The 23,071-nt window shown below is 38.1% G+C and overlaps 1 protein-coding gene across 3 annotated transcripts in view; it reads left to right on the top strand.

The window, feature by feature from the left end:
• The window catches only part of ZDHHC2 (zinc finger DHHC-type palmitoyltransferase 2), a 69,351-nt gene that overhangs the window by 22,390 nt on the left and 23,890 nt on the right, over positions 1 to 23,071 (top strand). For 2 of the 3 annotated variants that reach the window (XM_039256306.1, XM_039256308.1), the window contains exons 2-6: positions 1,752 to 1,778; positions 2,920 to 3,014; positions 12,906 to 13,026; positions 19,867 to 19,936; positions 20,668 to 20,700. In XM_039256306.1, the coding sequence (XP_039112237.1) occupies positions 1,752 to 1,778; positions 2,920 to 3,014; positions 12,906 to 13,026; positions 19,867 to 19,936; positions 20,668 to 20,700 (346 nt within the window). Of the gene's footprint in view, positions 1 to 1,372; positions 1,495 to 1,751; positions 1,779 to 2,919; positions 3,015 to 12,905; positions 13,027 to 19,866; positions 19,937 to 20,667; positions 20,701 to 23,071 lie in introns of those variants that run through there. The other variant, XM_039256307.1, reaches the window with a different exon arrangement.

Genomic DNA, 23,071 nt, shown 5'->3' with positions numbered 1-23,071 from the left:
ATTAGGCAAATAAACATTTGATGGGAAAATTAAGATTGTGACCCATAGTGAAGGTATTCACATGGTCACCATCTTGTCTGCCTGCCCCATTCTGGGTATTAGAAATGTTAAAGGAGGGGCACCTCAGTGGCTCAGGTGGTTAAGCATCTGCCTTTGATTTTGGCCCAGGTCATGATCTCATATTTCATGAGATCAAGCCTTGCATTGGCTCTGTGCTGTCAGTACAGAGCCTGTCTGTCTGTCTGTCTCTCTCTCTCTCTCAAAATAAATAGACATTAAAAACAATGTTAAAGGAAATTGAGAGTCAAGGAAGTACTGTATTTAAAGGAGCCACATCAAGGTTGGTGAGAGATCTGGAACTCATATATTATTTGGACTAAGAGACAGAATTTAAGGGAGATACAATAACTTTAAATATGTGAAAGTCTGTTGTTTAGATTTTCTGTTTAATGCTACAGATTAGAAGCCTCGATACCATAGGTAGAAGACACAAAGAGGCCAATTTCAGCACACAAATCTCCTATAATCATTTTTTAGAGCAGTCCAATAATGGAATGGACTTACTCCCAAACCATGGGCTCCTGCTGCCTCTAGAAACCCTAAACTAACATTCAGTAGCTCTCTTGGGAAGGATGTTTTTTGGATCAGATAATCTTAAAAAGCTTTCACAACATTACTCTCTGGTTCCAGTGCTTCTTAAGGCAATGAAACTATATTCCAGGAAATATCAAATCTTTGCTGGCTACAACTTCCAGCTTTGAGATAGGCCAAAACTTCCAAAAAGGATCTTAGTACAAAGATGGAAGAAGGAAGAAGGGAAGAAGGCCAAATGGGAAACAAAACAAGCAGACAATATAGAAGGTAGGAAAACTGCCTGGGTTATTTCTAAATACAGCTTCTTATCCCAGCTCCTTTCAGCTAAGTGGTCCCTAATCTAGGGTCCTCATCTACCTTGGGGTATTTACAACAGCCCCTCAAGGATGGGAGTTCCTCAGGTACATTACCTGCATCTCTCATTGAACAGTAGGGAGCAATTAGTCATTGGGCATAAGAATTTGCACTTCTAGAAATTTGACAAGAGTATGTGCCATGGATACAACATTTTAGTCTTTCTGGAGAATTATCTAGGCAGTTGTCAACTTGTAAAGAGCAATAAATACCTCTGAAAATGTACTGACCTGGAGAACACTGCTTTTTCTTTTTTTTTAATGTTTGTTTATTTTTAAGAGACAGTACAGCGGGGGAGGGGCAGAGAGAGAGGGAGACACAGAATCCGAAGCAGGCTCCAGGCTCTGAGCTGTCAGCACAGAGCCCGATGCAGGGCTTGAAACCACGAAGCGCGGGATCATGACCTTGGCCGAAGTCGGACGCTTAACTGACTGAACCATCCGGGTGCCCCTGGAGAACACTGCTTTTATCTGAACCCTGAGTTGGAAGGAAGACTAAGCAACCAACTGATAAAGGAATAAGACAAACAGGGAGCATGCCTGATGGGTTAAGTTTTCTATGTGGTATCAGGGCTGAAATACCAATGGAGGCCCGGCGGAATGCAGCCACCAGCCTTCCTTCTCCACCCTGCCCCCAAACAGTGCTCGCCTCTCCTCTAGATAAAATTGAACAAATATTTAACGAATGTTGGTTTGAAGCAAGTTATCAACCTACTCAAGAGCCCTGTGACTCTGTCGGGCCCTGTTGTTTGCCTTAAGGGTCGTAATCTACTACTAATCTCTGTTTTCTTTTTATTTCTATAGTGTCCATGGAAAACGTTGGAGAACAAGGTATGACATGTTTTATTATTGTTTTAGATGTGAAATTGTTAAAGTAGTTTTTTAAAAAGAGTATTCATTCACAGTTGGCTGGAATTAGCAAATTATACTTTGAGAACGTGGAGTCACGGTGGGTTAAAGACTTCCCTCAGTCCCCAGACTGAGTTCTGGCAGACATTTGGCAAAGACCTCTCCCTTGAAATGGTAGCCATTGTGCCAAAGAGTCTTTGTGGCCTCAAAATATAAGAATATCAACAGTCTCTTGTTTCAACTCAGAGAATTACCCCATTCCTGAGTCACCCATATAGTTCACGGAAAATATCATTAGCTGTAGTCATTACACACTGATTTAAGTGCCTCATTAGATAATTGAATTTTTAAATGCTTCTGTGCATATTGTCATTCTTTAAGAAATTGCCATATAATTTTAAAATACCAAACATGCTGTATTTTAAACTAACATATTTCAACTGTGTCTTACAGAATATATTTTCATATATTTATAATACACTTATATGTTTATTTATATGTGTTTATATATTTATATTAATGTATTTTCCAGAATTGATCATTATCACTGCATACAGAATATTTTGTACTTGCATAATACAGTACCTCAAGACTAAAACACCATACAAAGTATGCTTATATATGTTGCCTGAGCAAAGTATACTTTTCTTAGAAGTTGTCCCGTGTGATAAACAAGACACTTGAACTCCTATTAGAGGAAATCTCTCTTTGTCCAGATGGTCTCTGTTTAAATACAGAGTCATTAAAACAATCACTGCCGACAGATTTGACTACCGCTAAGCAAAATTAGCAAATACCCTCTCAAATAGGAACTGGTTTTGCTATTCTTCGTCAGGGAAGTCAAGTTCTTTAAGCCTGAATGTTTGAACATTTGTTTAATGCTGTGTTTATTATTTAAAGCTACAGGCACGGCTGACTTACTTTTATAATTTAGGAAATGTCTCTGTCACCATTTGGCCAGTAGATGACGGTACCTACAGATGAGAGCTTTCTAATCATAGGATATGGAATAATTAAATTAGTGAAGAATTTGGTTCATTTGGAACAAACATATCTTTTGTGAACACCATGATTTTAGTGTGTTTTGCATATTATAATGTTAATTACGTTTTTCTCATTTTAGTTGTGTGCCTGATTGCTTATCATCTACTGTTTGCAATGTTCGTCTGGTCGTACTGGAAAACTATCTTTACATTACCCATGAATCCTTCAAAAGAAGTAAGTTAAAATATTAGTAAAGCTATCTTGAAGTTGGAAGTCAATAATACTGATATCTGAAGAATGAATTTTACATCTTTTTGTTAATGTTGCACTTATTGAGTGAGTGTACTAATGTTTATATTAATGTGTCTGTTGGTAAATACTTGAATTTTCACTTTGTAAGTATTATTTTTGCATGGGATTAGTATGATATTTCTGGTACTAAATCTGTGGTGTGTTCCATTTCTACTTAAGAGTCAGACAGCAGGGTGGATGGACGGATAGACAGAGCTGAAGGTAGACATTGCTATACTTCAATTATCACACTAACAGTATATTAGTTGGCTGTTAGCCACCAACAACAAAATAACAATGTAAGTAATCCTCTCTGTATTCACAGTCTGTAGCTAGTCTGTAGAGCTTATTGCTCTTACGTGTGTATCTGCTGTTTCCAAAGTCACCTCTTGGCCTAAGGTGGATGCTGCAGTTCCAGCCATCATGTCTACCTTCCAGACAGCAGGTCAGAGGAAGTAATATAGAGGAGTAGAAGTAAGTCCTTCCCTTTAAGGATGCTTTCTGGAAATTGCTGACACCATTTCCACTTAGGTTAGAACCTAGTAAATGGCCACATTTACTTGCACGGAAGGTTAAGAATGTAGTCTTTATTCTCAGTGGCCATGTTAATCATATGAACCATGTCAGAAGAAGGAAATTGTGGATATGGAGGGGTGGGTGTGGAAGCAGTCTCAGCTACAGATGATTTTAAGTAGAGTGATAGAGTCAAATTTATACTGGGAAAAGACCATTCTAAGTATTTGTTTTTAAGTCTTTCATCTTGGTTAAAAGTGTAGAGCAGAGGACTCTGTCTTACTCATTTCTATACCGTTGGCATTTAGTCCAGTACATGTTTGTTGAATTGAAATAAACTTTGTTCCAGCAATAATGTTGTGGTTTTAGTTGGCCAAGTTAAAAAAAAAAAAAAAAAAAAGGGTGGGTCTAGGCATCGTTGCAAATCGTTCCCTGAAGTAATCTGTTTGCAGTGCAGCTGTGGTCAGAAGGCCCGTAAACATGCTATATGACCTGGGAAAGGATATTAAAAATGAAACCACAGGTATTTGCCCAGAATCAGTGGCATGCTTGGCGTAAAGTGCTTTACACAGAGCCTTTTTTTCTTCTACTCTCTACCTGTTTTTATTTCCTACTTTTTCTTGCTTTTTCCTCCCTCCTGCCACGTTTGCTTCTTTGCTGTTATGTCCATTACCGCCGTCCTGGCCTTAGTGGTAGTCTTGAAGAAGCACGCTGACTCCCGTGCTGGAAGATCTTATCCTTTCTGGCGCTTTACCTAGAACGTCTGTGATGACAATTCCCAGATCTCTTTCCAGCTCTGACCTCTTCTGTTGCAAACTTAGATATCCCCCTGCCACACATGGCTCCTGAGTCCACCGGCACGTCAAATACAGCACATCAAACGCTGAAGTCACCCCCTTCTCCCCCAGAGCATGACTCATCTGTTTCTTATGCTGGTCAGTGCCACTGCCATCCAGCTCAGCCTTCCCACACTCCAGCTTTCTGGAAGCTTGGCAGCCTTGCTGGAATTCTCTGGCTTCCTTGCCCCTCCCTCAGCATCCACATCCTGCTGATGTTTTTACTTGCTAATTTTCCTTTTTGGTTCCAACCCCTTTTTCTTTTCTTTGTTTCTTTTCTTTATTCTTTTCTTCTTCTTGATTTATTACCCTAATTCAGGATCTCAGTCATTTCTTTTGTCTGAGACATGCAGTCTCCTGTAGGCTTTCCCTATTTACATTCTTGCCTAAAACTCATCCTTCACCCAGAAGCTGGAAGTCTAAAATCAACTTTAACCCTTCTACGTCTTCTATCTATTCAGTTGCTCTACGTGTCCCACAGGGTAAAGGCCAGTCTCCCTAGTTTGGCAACAAAGGAGTCTTGTCTAAATTTCTGACTCCCCACTTTATATTCTAGTAGTTTTTAATGACATGTGTTTTCCTGTATATACCATGCCATTATTTTCTTTCCAGATTTTTTACCTACTTTCTTATCCAAATAATTCCATCTTTATTCGTGGTGGCAGCTCCATTAGGTCTCCATTGCAATTCTTATTATCTCTGAACCTTAAAGCATTGGATTGTTCCAGACCTCAATCCCTGGATGACTTCTCTTATTTATCTACATTATAACTTTAGGTATCATCTCATTGTTACAGCTTTCAAATTAGTAACCTCTGTCTCACTCTCTCAAGAATAAATAAATATTAAAACAACAACAACAACAACAACAACAACAAATGAAAATCCTTAGCCTGGTTCTTTCTTCTGGATTTCAGACTCATTTCCAGCTATGTATTTGGCCATAGAAATTTTAAATTCAGAGTACCTGAAAACAAATTTCTGATTCCCTGCCCACTCCCGGAATCTTCCTGTTCTTCAGGTTTTCCCAGCTCCGTCATGGCGATTCCATTCAAAGCCCTGGGAGGCATCCCTGGCAACTCCTTTGCTCTGAAACCCCATATCCCATCCATCAGCAGACAGTGTAAGCAACCCCTCAAAGCAGCCACAGTGAGAGCCCATGCCCCGCCCCAAGCCACCAGCACCCCATGCCTGCATACTGCAGTAACCTTGCAACCAGGTTCCTTTTGCTGTATATTTTCAACAAGTATCTACAGTGACCCTTTCAAAACAAGAAACAGATCATATCATTCTTCTCTGCTTAAACTTCCCTTTGATACCCTATCTACTGTAGCTTAAAAGGCTGCACATGGCCTGGCCCCACACCACCTCTCTGACCTTCTTCAGCGCTGCCTTCGTCACATTGGTTTCCTTGCTGTTCCATCAGTATCCTAAGCATGTTTCTCCCTCAGGGGTCTAGAAACCTGATTATTTTCTCTTGACCTGGAATATTCTTCCCACAGATAAGTGTGTTTCCAGGTCCCTTACTTATTTCCTGTCTCTGTCATGTAAACTCTCCCTGGCATGCCCTATAAACCTTAACCTTGCTGTATTTTTCTCCATAGCATATCATTCTGTAACTCATTCCATATTCATATTATATCATTCCTAAAACATAAGATCTGCAGTGGCATGAACTTTATCTGTTTTGTTCACTGACCCATCGCCAGTATCTAGAGCAGAGTCCGACCCATAAAAGGTCAGTGAACAAAACAGATAAAGACAGATTCCCTGTCTCTTTTTCTGCCCCTCCCCCATTCACGCTCTGTCTCTCTGTCTCAAAAAATGAATAAACATTAAAACAAATTATATGTGAGATCATCAGCTAAGAATGAGAGGGAGGTAGGTTAACTGAGGTTTGGGAAAGCAGAGCTTTGAAATAGTGGTTGGAGAGAGTGTGGGAAAATAAAATGATGAAACACGGAAGAAATGTCACAGTATTGAGGGAGAAGTCCAGATTGAGACGGTGAATTTATAGCTGTACCATGATTTGTTGGATGATTTTTCCACCAAAAAAAGCCCCCAAAAAACATACACTTTATTCAACTCCTACAACTCTGTGAGGTTGATACTATTTGTTACCATTTTACAAATGGAGCAGTGGGTTCTGAACATGAGCTAATTATCCCAGGGCATCTAGAACTAGCATGTGACAGAGCTAACATTCAGAGCAAAGTTCTTCTTTTTCTTCCCTTTTTAAAAAAAATTGTTTAATGTTTATTTATTTTTGAGAAAGACAGGCAGAAAGAGACAGAATATGAGTGGGGGAGGACCAGACAGAGAGGGAGACACAGAATCTGAAGCAGGCTCCGGGTTCTGAGCTGTCAGCATAGAGCCTGACGCAGGGCTCCAACTCACGAACTGTAAGATGATGACTTGAGTCAAAGTTGGATGCTTAACTGACTGAGACACCCAGACTTCTCTAAAGCAAAGTTCTTCTGACCATCAAGCCCACACTCTTGGCAGTATATCAAGCTCTAGCCTGGAGAGTGGACACCACTGTCGGTGAGTGTAGCCAGGATATCAGTTAGAGTGTGGAGAAAAAATAGCAACACTTTCATTTACATATTACTCTTTTGATGTTTCTTTTTCTCAAAGTTACAAATATAAGGCATAGAAATATATATGGAGGCCCCTGGGTGGCTTAGTCGGTTAAGTGTCTGAATTTCACTTAGGTCATGATCTCGCAGTTCGTGGGTTCGAGCCCCGTGTCGGGCTCTGTGCTGACTGCCAGCTCAGAGCCTGGAGCCTGTTTCAGAGTCTGTGTCTCCCTCTCTCTCTGACCCTCCCCTGCTCACGCTGTCTCTCTCTGTCTCTCTCCTAGAAATAAAAATATTAAAAAATATATATATATGAAATATTTATATAAAGTATAAAATACATATAAATGCATATAAAGTTTCATATAAAAGGTTTCATATATAATAATTATACTAAGTATATAAACAAAAATGCATTTCAGTCTCAGATTACTTTTTACTGATGGGTCCAGGATCAGAAGAGTTTGGAGACCACTGTTATGAAAGAGAGAGCTCTTACTTGCTGGCTAAGAATCTTGAGTTATTCCATTAATAAAATGCAAGATCTCGCCCTAATCTTTCAGTTGATTAGCAGCCAGAGACCCTCCCACTTGTAAAATGAGGGGTCCTTGACTTTAATTGACAATGGAGTGCTCTCAACTGCTGAAAATCTTTGAAAAATGGGACTAAAATAGCAGGGGAAGAGGTAATAAGAATATAATGTTAATATTTTCTTGTTACTACTGAGATTTATGAGAAATCTAGAACTAAAATTTTCCTTTTTATATAACAAGATTGTTAAATCGCTCATCATTTTTCAGTTTATAAGATTTCCTCCCATAAAAGTAAGATAACCATACCAACTTACATTGTGAAAATGGAGACTAGACAAAAAGAGAAGGAAAAACAAAATCATGCTAATCTACCCAGTTTACATGCTGAATTTCCTTTGAGCTATTTTTCCAATTTGTATTCAGTGTGCACATATTCCACTTTCTCCCCCATAATAGTCCATTATTGGTTTATTGTCATTTTTAATAACGGCATAATATTCTCACTGAAATATGTAAAAGTTTACTCTGTCACATCCCAACTTGGAATTGTAGGCTAATCCCAACTTTTCATATTATAAATAATCTTGTTAACATGTTTGCACATGTTTTGTACATACTTTTTACCTACATTTTGGATTATTTCCTTAATATAATTTCTCAGAAGTCAAATTACTAGACCAAGGAAATTTTAGTTACTTGCCAAATTGTTTGAAAAAAGAATGGTAGCAACTTAGAGTGCCACAAATTTTAACAGACCTTTGGCAATGCCTATCATTAAGAAAGCCATTAGTTGTCAATTAAATTCTATGTTTTAAAAAAATTAATATTCTGTGTTTTAATTTGTACATTTTAGATACCGGTGAGATTACATGTTCATTTTTGTCCTAAGTGAAAAATAGCAAAGAAGGAAATACATTCATGAGTTTTCTATCGGTCATTAGATTTCAGGTTTTTTCTTAATTTGCATATTAGCTTTCAGGTTTTTTCTTAATTTATATATTCTTTAAGAATCATACTCTCCTTTAACGTGTACTCTGGTATTCTGGATGGGATCCTGGAACAGAAGAAGATATTCAGTAAAAACTAAGGAAATCTGAATAAACTGCAGACTTTAGTTAATAATGTATCAGTATCAATTCATGGATTGTGGTAAGCGTACCATAATGTACTAATATATGGTGTTCATGATATGGGCAATTTGGTGAGAAGATATATGGGAACTGTGTCCTATTTTCTCAAATTTTCTATAAATCTAAAATGTTTTAAGTGGGATAAAATGATTTAAACCAAAGAGAAGAGCATGCCTTGCCTGGCCAGAGGACTGCCAGACCCGCAGGCTGGTGGTAGGTCAGCGATGTTATCTGTTACACCCTAGGAGATCTTCTGTTCCATCAGCTCTCAACAAAAGTCATCTTTCTTCAAATCTGTGACCTACCTTTACACATATAAGTGTTCTGGGTGAGGAACACCTGGCTGGCTCAGTGGGAAGAGCATGTGACTCTTGATCTTTGGGTTGTGAGTTTGACCCCCACGTTCGGTATAGAGATGACTTAAAAATAAAATCTAGAAGGCGCATGGGTGACTTAGTCGGTTAAGTGTCCGACTTGGGCTTGGGTCATGACCTCATGATTCTTGGGTTCGAGCCCCACATCGGGCTCTGTGCTGACAGCTCAGAGCCTGGAGCCTGCTTTGGATTCTGTGTCTCCCTCTCTCTGCCCCTCTCCCACTCACACTCTGTCTCTCTCTGTCTCAAAAATAAATAAATACTAAAAAAATGCAAAAAAAAAAAAAAAAAAAACCCTAACATTTCTTAGAAAATAAAATAAAATCTAAAAAATCAAAAGTGTTCTAGAGGAAAGGACTATATATTTGGTGTATTCCAAAGTAGAATTAGCTATTTAGATAGCCATATGACATGAGTAACAATTCTGCCGACTTGTTTTTGGTTTTCTGGACCTGATGCAGTGTGTTCTTTATTTAGTAATAAAACCATTGAATATACTAAAGAGCCTTTCAGTTCTGTCACTAACTAGAACTTTCCTCTAAGGTAAAAAGGATCCAGAACTCCATAAGAAAGTGTGATAAAATGTGGATGGCTTTAATCCTTTTGACTATTATTATGTCTTTACTAAACTAATTTTCAATGCTAGGTTTTAAATTAATGTTAAAAACACGAAGGGAGATATATCATCCTATATGGTGGGATTCTGAGAATGGAATGTTGGGGACTGAGACATAAAATAAGTTTTTCCTGGGGCGACTGGGTGGTTCAGTTGGTTAAGCGTCCGACTTGAGCCCAGGTCATGATCGTGCCATTCATTGGCCTCTGTGCTCACAGCTCGGAGCGTGGAGCCTGTTTCAGATTGGGTGTCTCCCTTCCTCTCTCTCCCCTTCTCCCACTCATGCTCTGTCTCTCTTTCAAAAATAAATAAAAACATATTTTTTAAAAATAAAAAAGTAATACAACAGGTTTTTCCTTGATACTCAGTGATCTGATACATGTTCCTTCGTCCGTTTCACAGGTGTAAGCGAGTGCGGGCTCTGTGCTCGGGTTTGATCCCTGCCCGTGTGGGGTTATGTGCTTGTGGGAGAGTTAGAGGATCAGTGAACAAACAAAATAACTAAAATTGTGGTGTATAATGCAAAGAAGGACTATGGACCTAGGGAAGAGTATGGCAGGGGGAAGGGACAGAATTTTTAGGGTACCCACCCTAGCAAAGGAATCTTGGAAGTTCATTGAGAAGATGGCTTTTAAGCTGAAATCTGCAAAATGAGAAGGAGCAATCCATAGAGTGCAAGGAGGACTGGGGTTCCAGGGGGAGGAATCATCGTGTGCAAAGTTAATAGACACTTTTACAATGACCCTTTCTTTTTCTTGACTTACAGCATTTTGACATCATTTGATGTTATACCCTTTATAGCAATTACATGTTTCCACACAAGATAGGTAGTTCTATTAAGACCACTTACCTTTATGTCATTATATTTCTTTTCTTTCAAAACAATGAACAGAACATTTTAAATGTTAAAATAATATCAGCCGGTGCCTGATGCCCACTGTTGAGTTATTAAATAAGAATATTAGAATTATTAAATAAGTCAGGAAATCTGGCAAATCCCCTGATGAACCAGTACAACTGCATGTGATGGATCAGTAAACAATTTGAATTTTCTTTATCAGCTCTTGAATTTGAATAAGACCTGAAGAGTGACAATACTCTCATTGCATCACCCTTCTGTCAAAGTTCTTTTTTGTAGTAACTTTGGAAAAAATGGAATGAATTCCAGGAATCTATTACCCAATTGGGAGATAGTTGTCTACTTACTCTAAATGTGGTTCCCAAACTTTTCTGATTCCAAGATATTTAATCTGCTGTTCTTCCTGCCCCCACCTCTGGGATCAGTCTGCAGGCTCCTTCTTTGCTATGCTGGAAACAGCACTGCTCACAGCCACTAACCCCCTCATTTATATATTAAACCAATCAGAATGATTGGGTGAATGTGTGTCAGGTTTTAAAACTGATAGAAAGAACCCTCCACCCCTTCATAAATGTGACCTTCATTTATTTGTTATTTGTATTCATGTGAGGAAGGACTGGTTGAAGTATAATTTGAAAAACTGTGACATTAACTAACAGGTAAGGAAATGCTGTGAATTTATAACAGGAGGAATATTTAATGTAGAGAATACTTTTTTTTAAATTACTTTAGAAACTCTTAAAGATGTAACTATAACACATCTACTGATTTAATGCCAGTAAATTTAATATTCTAACTTAGAATAATTTGTATTATGTAAATTCCTACTTAGAGAAAACTTCTTTTTATATTCTTTACCTTAATAGGTCTGAAATTTTACGGTTATATTTAACTACGTGTCATGCATATGGGAATTTTATGGTATCTTAAACCTTATTTACATTTGAAAGCTGGAGACTTGTTTTTCTTTTTAAAATAACCTCGATAGAATTGTCAACCTCTGAACAAATATTTTTAATTTTTATTTCTCCAAAGATAAAGACTTGGCTCAAATATCATCACCTCATTCTCAACAAATTGTTTTTCTTTCTTTTATTGTCATAATTAGATTACCTTTAAAACTTTAAAAAATTGTAAAATATGACCTACATACAAAAAAAGCATATGTAATGTATAGTTCAGAGAATAATAAGGGGCACTTGGGTGGCTCATTTGAGCATCTGACTCTTGATTTCACCTCAGGTTATGATCCCAGGCTTATGGTGTTGAACAGTATGTTGAGATTCTTTGTTGTGCATAGCTCTAGCTCATTAATTGTTCAGTGCATCATGGGATTCAGTTATGTGAATATATCATACTCCAATTTATTTATTCATTACCCTTTTGATGAACATTTGGGTTATGTTTAATTTTTTATATTTCAAACAACAATTCTGTGAATATCCTTATATGTGTCTCCTGGAAAACATTTATACTTATATAGACTTCTAAGGCTTTTTTTTGTTATTGGGTTTTGTGTGTGTGTGTGTGTGTGTGTGTGTGTGTGTAGCCCAAATTTGATTTTTCTCCAGTAAGGATTTTTTAATTGGGTGGGCCATGGTCCTCTGTTGAGTTCCTCCTAATCCACCTATATGTGCAAACATATGGTATCTGTCCTTATCTGCCTGGCTTTGACCATGGGGGAGAAGAAGGGGAAAAATAGTTGGGGAGAGGGAGGGAGGCAAACCATGAGAGACTCTTGAATACTGAGAACAAACTGAGGGCTGATTGGAGTGCGGGAGAGGGGAAGGGGGGTGATGGGCATGGGGGAGGGCAGTTGTTGGAATGAGCACTGGGTGTTATATGGAAACCGACTTGACAATAAACTATTTTAAAAAATAAATAAAAAATAAAATTAAAAAAATTGGGTGGCCCAGATTGGCTGTATAAGAAGCAAAATTAATGATTAGTTCTTTTGAGTGCTAGGAAATTTATGTCATGATTATCCTTAAGTTAAAATTCACTTAGATAAGAAAACATGCTTGATAGGTGTGTCTCTATTTTTATTCCTAATAATATCCAGTTGAAAAATTTACCCAGTGAGCCAAATTTTTTATTTTGCCATTTCATTTAGTAATATAACTAATACTGGAATAGAAGTCTATAAAATAATTTTACATACTCTATTCCTCTTGAATTTCCTGAACATCTGAGGAAGTAGATATTATTCCCTTGTTCTAGATGTACCAACTAATGATCCACTAGATTAACAGACATGCCCAGATTGAAAGCTTATGATCACTCTCAATATATATAATATATACAATTAATATTTTATAAATATCCTTTCATAGGTATATAGACCAATATGCTATTTCTTGAGAACATTGACTGAAATGTAAATTTCTTCCACAGTTCCATCTGTCTTATGCAGAGAAAGAGTTGTTGGAGAGAGAGCCAAGAGGAGAAGCCCACCAGGAAGTTCTTCGGCGAGCAGCCAAAGATCTCCCCATCTATACCAGGACCATGTCTGGAGGTGTGTGATAATGAGTGCTTTGGCACGATTGTTGTGGCGACCGTCAGCATATTTATATCCTTGAAACTGTCGAACACTCATTGAAATACATCGTGTTATGTCTTGGGTGGTTATTACATCTTTCCTATACAGTTCTGTAAAACAGAACACATGAATAAGGGTGCGTGGCACAGAGATCTCAGACACATCAGCACCAACCTTACTTCTCTGGTCACTTAGCTGGGATTCAGTGGAGATGTTAGAACTGCTGAAGTATTAATTTGTAGTTGTATTTATTTTTAAAGATTAAAAAAGTTTTTTTAATGTTTATTTATTTGAGAAAGAGAGAGGGAGAGAGAGAGAGAGAGAGAGAGAGTGTGAGCAGTGGAGCGGCAGAGAGAGATGGAGACACAGAATCTGAAGCAGGCTCCAGGCTCCAGATTCCGAGGTCATTAGTCCATTAAGCATCTGACTGAGCCTAAGTCAGATGCTTAATGGACTGAAAATATTTTAAATGTTTTTTATTTTGACACACGTGAGCGGGGAGGGGGCAGAGAGAGAGGGTGAGAGAGAATCCCAAGCAGGCTCCCTGTTGTCAGCTCAGAGCCTGATGCAGGGCTTGAACTTAGGAACTTGAGATCATGACCTGAACCGATGTAAAGTGTTGGACACTTAACTGACTGAGGCACCTCTGTTTTTAAAGTTTTAATTATAGATCTTCCTGTTATTTAAGGGAGCAGTATCTATAATGAATGTAACATTGACAATTTTATATAAATTTAAAGCAGTAATTGTATAAATTATATAACACTTAATGATACATTAAGTATTTAAAGAAATTTTTTTTTCTTTTTCTTTAAAATATATGGTAGTTTTCTTTCCTTTTTTTTTTAAACAAATGCATTTCAGTTAATAAATCTCTTTTACCTGGGTCATATTTTTTAGGTAGTTTAATAACTATCTAGTAAAGAATTGTCTTAAAAATGGACAAAGGCATCTACTAATACTCGTCTACCAAGATTCACCCAGAAATTTTGTGACTTTAGGCCTGTGTCCCCCATTTTGGTGGCCAGTAGCCCCACATGGATGTTGAGCACTTAGAATGTGGCAACTCCCAGAGCACCTGGGTGGCTCAGGTGGTTAAACTCCTGAATCTTAATTTCAGGTCAGTTCATGATCTCAGGGTCTTGGGATGGAGCCCAGCGTTGGGCTCTGCACTGACAGCATGGAGCCAGCTTGAGATTCTCTCTCTCTCTCTCTCTCTCTCTCTCTCTCCCCCCCCCTCCATCTCCCTCCCCCCCACTTATGCTCTCTCTTTCTCAAAATAAATAAATAAACTTTAAAAAAAAAAGTGACCCCTCCAAATTGAGTTGTTCTGAGTATAAAATACATAACTGGTTTCAAAGACTTTGTATGAAAAAAAGAGTGTAAAACATCTCATCAATATTTTTATATTACTTAAATTTGTTTCTAACTCACTTGAGAATCATAATTAAGTCTAAGTCATAGTCTTGCAATTTTTTCTCTTTGTTTTCCCTGTTTCTCAGTGGACAAGTGGTAATTCTTTGATTCAATATTAATGTCACTGGTTCTGTTCCACAAAGACAGAGATGCGCTTATGTATATGTATGTTGACACTACATAACCCTAAGCAAATACTTAATTTAAGCCCCCTAAACATATGTTACTACACAAGTTTCCAAACTAGTTAATGACAGTCACAGTTTAGGGTGCAAAAAACTCATCTCCACATTCCTAGAGCAGTGCTTTTCTATGGTACCCTTGACACACTGGGTCAAGAGAAAGGAAGGAAGCGTAGGTCATACTGTAACCACGTATTAATTTCCACTAGTAATAACCACACTTTGGATTTGTAAGTCATCTCCTTGTGTACCTTATATAATGTTAAGGCTGTCATCTCATTCCTGTCAAGTACTGGATACCTTTTTCCTGAGATGAATTTATGGTTCTTATTACTTGTGACAGTGGGGAATACAATCTGGATTTCCTAATATAATCTTTGTTTATATTTTCAGTGCTAAAATTTTGGATGCCTCCTAAAATCAATATTAACTGACTAGAGTCATTGACTCACTTAAATTATGCTAAGTTTAATAAAAAGATTATGCTGGTGTGATTAATCTCCTTCTGAAATACATAGGATGTAAAGGAAAACACAATGCAGAATGGATGTTCAATGGGGCAGCCACAGTACCACCAAGGCAGGAATGTGAGAGGGGTCCTTCCTACCTCAACCCCAGCAAAGACATTCGGGTTCTTTGAATAACTTCCTTCTTTGCCCTGAGGAATTGACTAAAACAACTGAAACATGTAGTTGATATTCATGCTCTTTGTAATTCAGAGAGAATTGAAGGTGATGGTAATATAATTAAGGAATTTACTGTCCCTTCTAAGTCCACAACACTTCCTCCAAACCCAAAAGAGAAAAAAGCCAACTGCCTCGATTAAACTGACTGCGCTACACAGAAAAATTCAACTACATACAGACTGGAATGGGGGGCATAGTAAAGCAGGGTATTAACAAGACTTTTCCTCTTTGTCCTGTGCTTTCTTCTGATCCAGCCGTCTTCTGTTTTCTCACAGGGATCGCCAAACTTTATTACAGATAATTTTTTATTTTTATTAAATGAGGACTCTTTGCTTTTTTTAGCTTTCTCTTGCCCTTGATCTTTTCCTTTAAATTTTTTTTGTACATTTTGACTTAAGAAGGTAACAACCAGAGGTGATGGAGCTTACCATTTTACACCCAGATGTTGATAACTTGTCTTTTCAACATTACCCAAAAAGGTTTTAAATTACATAAATAAAATAATATTGGAATAATATCTTTATATTGTGTATATATATATATTTATACTTATATATAATAAACTGAAAAAAAAACAAGACAGTTAAAATTCTTCTTGACTGTTAAGAGTCTTTAAATGATAATCATTTCATTTTAAATTACAGCAGGATAATTTTAGTTGAATATGATATAGCACAGGGAATTTATTTTTAAGATTTTATTTTAATCTCCTGGTGTTCATCATGACAAGTGCCTTCCTTAATCCGCATTGCCCATTTACCCTTCCTCCCCCCCTTCCTTCTGGTAACTATTAGTTTGTTCTCTACAGTTGAGTCTGTTTCCTGGTTTGTCTTTCTCTCTTTTTTTCCCCTTTCCTCATGTGTTTTGTTTACTAAATTCCACATATGAGTGAAATCATATGGTATTTGTCTTTCTCTGTTTGACTTATTTCACTTAGCATTTATACTCTGTAGCTCCATCCATGTCATTGTAAATGACAACATTTCATCCTTTTTTTATGGCTGAATAATATCCCATTGCATATATGTACCACCTCTCCTTTATCCATTCATCGGTGATGGACACTTGGGCTGCTTCCATATCTCGGCTATTGTAAATAATGCTGCTGTAAACCTAGCGGTGCATGTATCCCTTTGAATTAACATTTTTGGTTTTTTTGGGTAAATAGTAGTGCAATTACTGGATGGTGGGGTAGTTCAATTTTTTACTTTTTGAGGAACCTCCGTACTGTTTTCCACAGTGGCTCCACCGGTTTGCATTCCCACTAACAGTGCATGAAGTTTCCATTTTCTCTACATCCTCGCCAACATCTGTTGTTCTTTGTGTTGTTGATTTTAGTCCTTCTGACAGGTATGAGGTGATATTTTACTGTAGTTTTGATTTGCATTTCTCTGATGGTAGGTGATGATGAGCATCTTTTTATGTGTCTCTTGACCATCTTGGTGTCTTCTTTGGAAAAATGTCTATTCACATCTTTTGCCCATTTTTAATTGGATTATTTGTTTTTTAGGTGTTGATTTGTATAATTTCTTTATATATTTTGGTTACTAACCCTTTATTAGATATGTCATTTGCAAATATCTTCTCCCATTCCATAGGTTGCTTTGTAGTTTTGCTGATTGGTTCCTTCGCTGTGCAGAAACTTTTTATTTTGTCCCAATAGTTTATTTTTGCTTTTGTTTTCTTTCCCTCAGAGAACCTAGAAAAAAAATGCTATGGCTGATGTTAGAGAAATTACTGCCTATGCTCTCTTCTAGGATTTTTCTGGTTTCAGTTCTCACATTTAGGTGTTTAATACATTTTGAATTTATTTTTCTGTAGGGTGTAAGAAAGAGGTCTAGTTTCATTCTTTGCATGTTGCTGTCCACTTTTCCCAGCACCATTTGTTAAAGAGACTTTTTCCCATTGCATATTTTTGCCTCCTATGTCATATGTTAATTGATCAGATAATTGTGGATTTATTTCTGGGTTTTCTCTCCTATTGATCTGTGTGTGTACTTTTGTGCCAATACCATACTGTTTTGATCACTACAGCTTTATAATGTAATGCGAAGTCTGAAATTGTGGTGCCTCCAGCTTTGCTGTTTCTTTTTCGGGATTGCTTTGGCTATTTGGTGTCTTTTGTGGTTCCATACAGCTTTTAGGATGGTTTGTTCTAGTTCTGTGAAAAATGATGTTGTTATTTTGATAAGGATTGCGTTAAATGTGAAGATTGCGTGGGATAGTATAGATATTTTAACAATATTAGTTTTTCCAATCCGTGAGCATGGAATGTTTTTCCATTTCTTTGTGTCATCTTCAGTTTCTTTAATCAGCATTTTATAGGTCTTTCACCTCTTCGTTAGGTTTGTTCATAGGTATTTTATTATTTTTGATGCAATTTTAAATGGGATTATGCATTTTTTTAATTTAAAGACTAAATTTATGTGTATGAAAGACTATAAACAAAAATCTTATTTCTACATTGTTTTGATTTCCTATGAATTATTTACCCACTTTGATTTGAGAGGTTCCCCCCCCTCCCCGCCCCAGCATACTTTGAAAGAGAGATAATCACCATCTGGAGAAAGAGAGATAATCACCATCTGGAGAGAATCTAGCATTTTCCACCAAACTCACCACTTAAAATTCAACTATAAGTGTAAAAAATATATAACAGTTTTTAAAAACTTGGCATTAAAATGTAAAAATATGTGATTAAATTTGTATATTATTTATATGTTGAAATAATATCTTTGATATATTAGCTAAAATAATACATTTTATTGAAATTAATTTCCCTGTTTCTTTTTATGTCTTTTAAAAAATTTTATTTGAGAGAGAGAGAGAGCGAGAGCGTGCGCGCTAAGGAGATGGGCAGAGGGAGAGAGAGAGAGAGTCTCAAGCAGGCTCCATACTCAGCTTGGAATCAGACACGGGGCTTGATCCCATGACCCTGGGATCATGACCTGAGCTGAAATCAAGAGTCGGACACTCAACCAACTGAGCTGCCTGGGTGCCCCATATTTTTATGTCTTTTAATATAGCTCTCGGAGAATCTAAAACTACACATGTGGCTCACATTACATTTTTGCTGGATAATACTGCCAGTATTAATGCTTTGCATGAGCCAGTGATACTGTGTAGCTTTCCCTGGTATGTTGCTGTGAGACTCCTGCCTTCAGGAGAAGAGGCTGCCATGCCATTAATGTCTGCGGTTTCTGGAAAAAAAGAGAGTTGTAAGGAGATGATTGAGAGCTTGTTTCAGTATTGAAAACAATTCCATAGAGGTCTCGTTGTTTGAAAAAACCTCATCCTGGGGCACCTGGTTGGCTCAGACAGTTAAGCATTCGACTTCAGCTCAGGTTCACAATCTCGCAGTTCATGAGTTTGAGCCCCGTGTCCAGCTCTTTGCTGACGCTCGGAGCCTGGAGCCTCCTTCAGATTCTGTGTCTTCTTCTCTCTTTACCCCCCTCCCCTGCTTGAGCTGTCTCTCTCTCTCTCTCTCTCTCTCTCTCCACCAAAAATAAATAAATGTTTAAAAAAACTAATAATAAAGAAGAAAAAAGGTCTTTTTTTTTTTTTTCCTATTTCAGTTTCTGTTTCCTGTTTCAGAGGTCATATTAGCTAACATAACAATGGTAATTATTTGTTGCAAGGACTTTTCCAGATTTTAAATTCATTAATTTGGTTTTATGGATCCTGTGGCCCACTTAATAACTGTTTTCCTGTAATTCTGGTAGACTGCTTGCACCTTGTAAGTTGTCTATGTACTGAAATAGCATGTCCAGATCAGTCATCTATCATCGTCTTTGATATCTGTATATTAGAGAAGAAAAGGTCAGGACTTCCGTTACAAGAATTAAAATTCTCTATTGGAGGTACTTCTTCCAGTCTTCACTTCTAATCTTGGTTCTCACAACAGAGAACATGTGAGCTCTTTCCCAATTTGAACAACTAATAAAAGTTCATTCACAAATTTCTAAAAGGTGTTTCTCATAAAACTTCTAAAATGTGGTTGTATCCTCTCGTCCTTGGGGTACAAGATAGAAGTTGATTTACTTGGAGGTGACACTGTTCACTTTGATGGAAATGGACATATTTGCACCCTTACAAATATGAGCCTTACAATCATTACTAACAATTGGGATCACCTTAGAAAAATTCCCCCCAATTCTTGAGAAATCTCTTTTGAAAATTGAGCCTGGGGGCACCTGACTGGCTTAGCCAGTGGAGCATGCAACTCTTGATCTCCGGGTCGTGAGTTCGAGCCCCACACTGGTTGTAGATATTACTTTTAAAAGAAAGGTAGGAAGAGAGGGAGGGAGGGAGGGAGGAAGGAAGAAGGGAGAAAGGAATAAGGAAAGAAAGAAAACTGAGGCTGTAAGCAAGTCGTTCTATTTTGGTATTTACACAGTAGAACATCTCATTTTTGCCCAATTCAAATTCACTGTGCTTTTTAGAAGTTAAATTTGGATAGATGATAAAAGTTATTTAATTGTATATTCAGTTCAGTGTTAAATCTAAGACTAAGTGGAGCTTTTTGTCCCTAGCAATCCGATATTGTGATAGATGCCAACTGATAAAGCCAGACCGCTGCCATCACTGTTCCGTCTGTGACAAGTAAGAAAACCGTTTCCTTCTAGAACGTCTGTGTGCTGGTGTTCTTGTTAATTAATATTGTTTCTTTCCTCACTGTTTTCCAGATTTTTTCTTTAATTGTACTTCTGAGAGCTTTATTTAGGAAATAGAACCAGTGTAGTCACCTGCATTAATGTGAGTGTGGCTTGGGCCACAGTGACTTAATGGTCCCTTTTCCCTCCGGATTCACACAGACGTAATTGAAGCACACGAGTTTTGACAGCTCAGACTTGGCTAGTTCTGTTTAACAAATGCTTCTTTTTCATCTTTATAAAGATAGCTCATTTGACTTCATGACAATCAGATATTGTCAGATTCTTACTACACCACAGGGATAGTGCTGTATATCTTAAAGACTGATATTAAAGGAGAAGGCTCATCCAGACTTTCTGTGAAGCTGTTGACATTTTGCACTTTCTGTAGCCCAAGATAATTGTGTATTAACATACTGCATTGTTTGTAAGGAATGAGGTATTTGATTTGTATTTTAAAGCATGTATGTTTTTAAAGTTCTATAATTAGATCATAACTAAAATTGGCTATCGTGTTTATTTGAGCTGAAGACTTTCTCAATTATTCACCTTTTAGATAAGTAAGCAGTCTTGCAATATTTTAGTTGCCACAACTCTTTTTTATATAACTTTTATATTTGCTTTTTATACATTAATGGGGTTAACATTTTATGGTGTTAAGTTTTGCTTGTTTTTTTTTAGATGTATTTTGAAGATGGATCATCATTGCCCATGGTGAGTATAGTTCTGTCCTCAAGCATAGATGTCTCTTGTCCCTTACAACTTAATACATTCAATCATTTATGTGTTTAAATGTTTTTATAAATGAAATCTTGCCTTAGCTGACCCAGGAGGTACTTTCAGATTTAGTTTCTAGTACTTGTTGAGTTAGCTCAAAGGAGCTTTATTCAGGAGAAATGCCATGAAACAATTTCAAAACTAGTAGGTAAACAATATAAAAGTTAATTAGTCACATTTGCTTAGAACAAATGGTTTTCTTTGTATGCACATGCCTAAACACAGAGATTCTGAAACACTTCCCAGAAATTACACCAAATTGTATTCATCAATTATACACAACACTTCACTGGAAGTTTTGAATAATGAATTAATTCATCTAAAGCTTTAACAACATATTTTAAGCAAAACTTGGCATTGAAGAGTAGAATAGCAAATAGACAAATATACACATATGGGTTTCCAGGGACACCTGGTGGCTCAGTTGATTAAGCGTCTGACTTCCGCTCAGGTCACGATCTCACGGTTCATGAGTTCGAGCCCCACATCAGACTCTCTGCTGTCAGTGCAGAGCCCACTTCAGATCCTCTGTCCCCCTCTCTCTCTGCCTTTCCCCCACTTGCGTTCTCTCTCTCCCCCTCTCAAAAATAAATAAACCTTTAAAAATTTTAAAACAAATAAACAAATGTTTCCACTTAGAACTCATTAATATCTTAGAAAATAAGTTTAGATCAGGCAGCTTAACAGAGGGTTATTTGTAAGCTCTAACTAACTAATGAAGGTTCATTTTTTTCTACCTCTCCCTGTAATTTTTCTTCTTAACGTGCACATACCTGTGACAGTTACACTGATGTTGCCAGTGGCTTAGATTTGGATACGCAGCATGATTACTGTACAAGCCTTCTCTTCTTTCAAGCGTGGCCCTACAGAAAGGTGGACATGCTCACCAGTGTTTCCCAGGTGTAGGTAGAAACACACAATGAATGATTCCCTTAGCTGCAGGAAATCATAGGGGAATGGCGGGTTCACGGCATTTTCTCTCTCTAGATTCCTCTTCCTTTTCTCCACCTAGATTTTCTTCTTTTGATGTTAGGGCTAGTTAATGCCTGAGAATAACGTTCTTTCAAAGAAAGGTCTCAATCCATAGCCTCCCCTGATAGTAATTTTCATTTGTAGCCATTCTTTTGCTTTCCTCATCCTTTCATTCATTGTGTTCTCTTTCTCAGCAGGTAGTCCCTGCCCCCCTGCAGTGTCCTGAATTAGAAGTTTCCTTTATCTTTCTTGCACTCCTCTAGCAGCTGATCCCTCCCGCAGCTCATGTGGCCGTGCCTCACAAGTCCCTGGGACCCATCTGGGGGTTCACTGCCCCTGCTGTGAATGGTTCCCGTGCCCGCTGGCAGCTCCCCGCCTCAGGCACCACTGCTTCTTTTCTTCTCTGCCTGAGGCTCGTTTCCACCTGATGGGGTTGGTTCAGCTGCTACAAGGTCCCCAAGTGCTGGGGCTCTCACGCGCCCAGAGGCCACCCTCAACCAGCCAGGGCCTGGCCGGCCACATACGCCTTCCTGACTTTTCTCCCGTCCTTGTTTCAAATACACTGTATCCAAGTTCTTGTCCAAGGGCTGCTCTCTGGGGAGCCTGTTCTGCGATACCCCTCTTTTCTGAATAGCTGTGTATTCCAGGGAGAACTTAGCAGAGTGGGCAGGAGCTCAGGGACCTAGAGTTGACTTTGATTTTTCTGACTTAGAGTACTAGGAGACTGTGACGATGAGGAGTGAAGAGGTAGAAGCAATCGGCATGAATCCCAAGCTTGGCACACCTGTCAGGCTTACCACATCCTCGCTGTTCCCACCACAGCACAAAAATAGGAAATAATAATTTACTATGACAGCAATCTTTTCTGAACCTGCAATTAATTTGGCTTTCTAAGAGACTTCTAGCATATTCTGACAGTCTTTCACATTTTGACAGATATTGTTAAATAAGTGAAGGGGAACAAATATAACCCTTTGGAGGTTTTAAACCATCTTTTTAAAAATAAGTTTATTTACATATTTTGAGAGAGAGAGAGAGGGAGAGAATGAGCGAATCAGCAGGGGAGGGGCAGAGAGGGGGTGGGGGAGAGAATCCCAAGCAGGCTCCGGGCTGCCGGCGCAAAAGGTTCTAGAGGTTTTGGACGTGGGCTCAGGTGGCGTGACTGTGTGCTCCGTGTTATCACGCTCACCTTTCATGGCCACGTGGAGGTTGTTGAATGAACCGACCGCAGTACCTTTCCAACTTCTGTGTCATTACTTCGCGCTGTCGCATCTGCTGTCCCAGCCGCTGCCTCAGCTCCGGGTCCGCCCGTGCAGAAGGCAGTGGCCAGGTCGCC

The sequence above is a fragment of the Hyaena hyaena genome, unplaced genomic scaffold (genome assembly GCF_003009895.1).
Source record: "Hyaena hyaena isolate Hyena2069 unplaced genomic scaffold, ASM300989v1 scaffold_562, whole genome shotgun sequence".
Lineage (NCBI taxonomy): Eukaryota > Metazoa > Chordata > Mammalia > Carnivora > Hyaenidae > Hyaena > Hyaena hyaena.
This window is presented reverse-complemented; position numbering and strand designations above follow the sequence as displayed.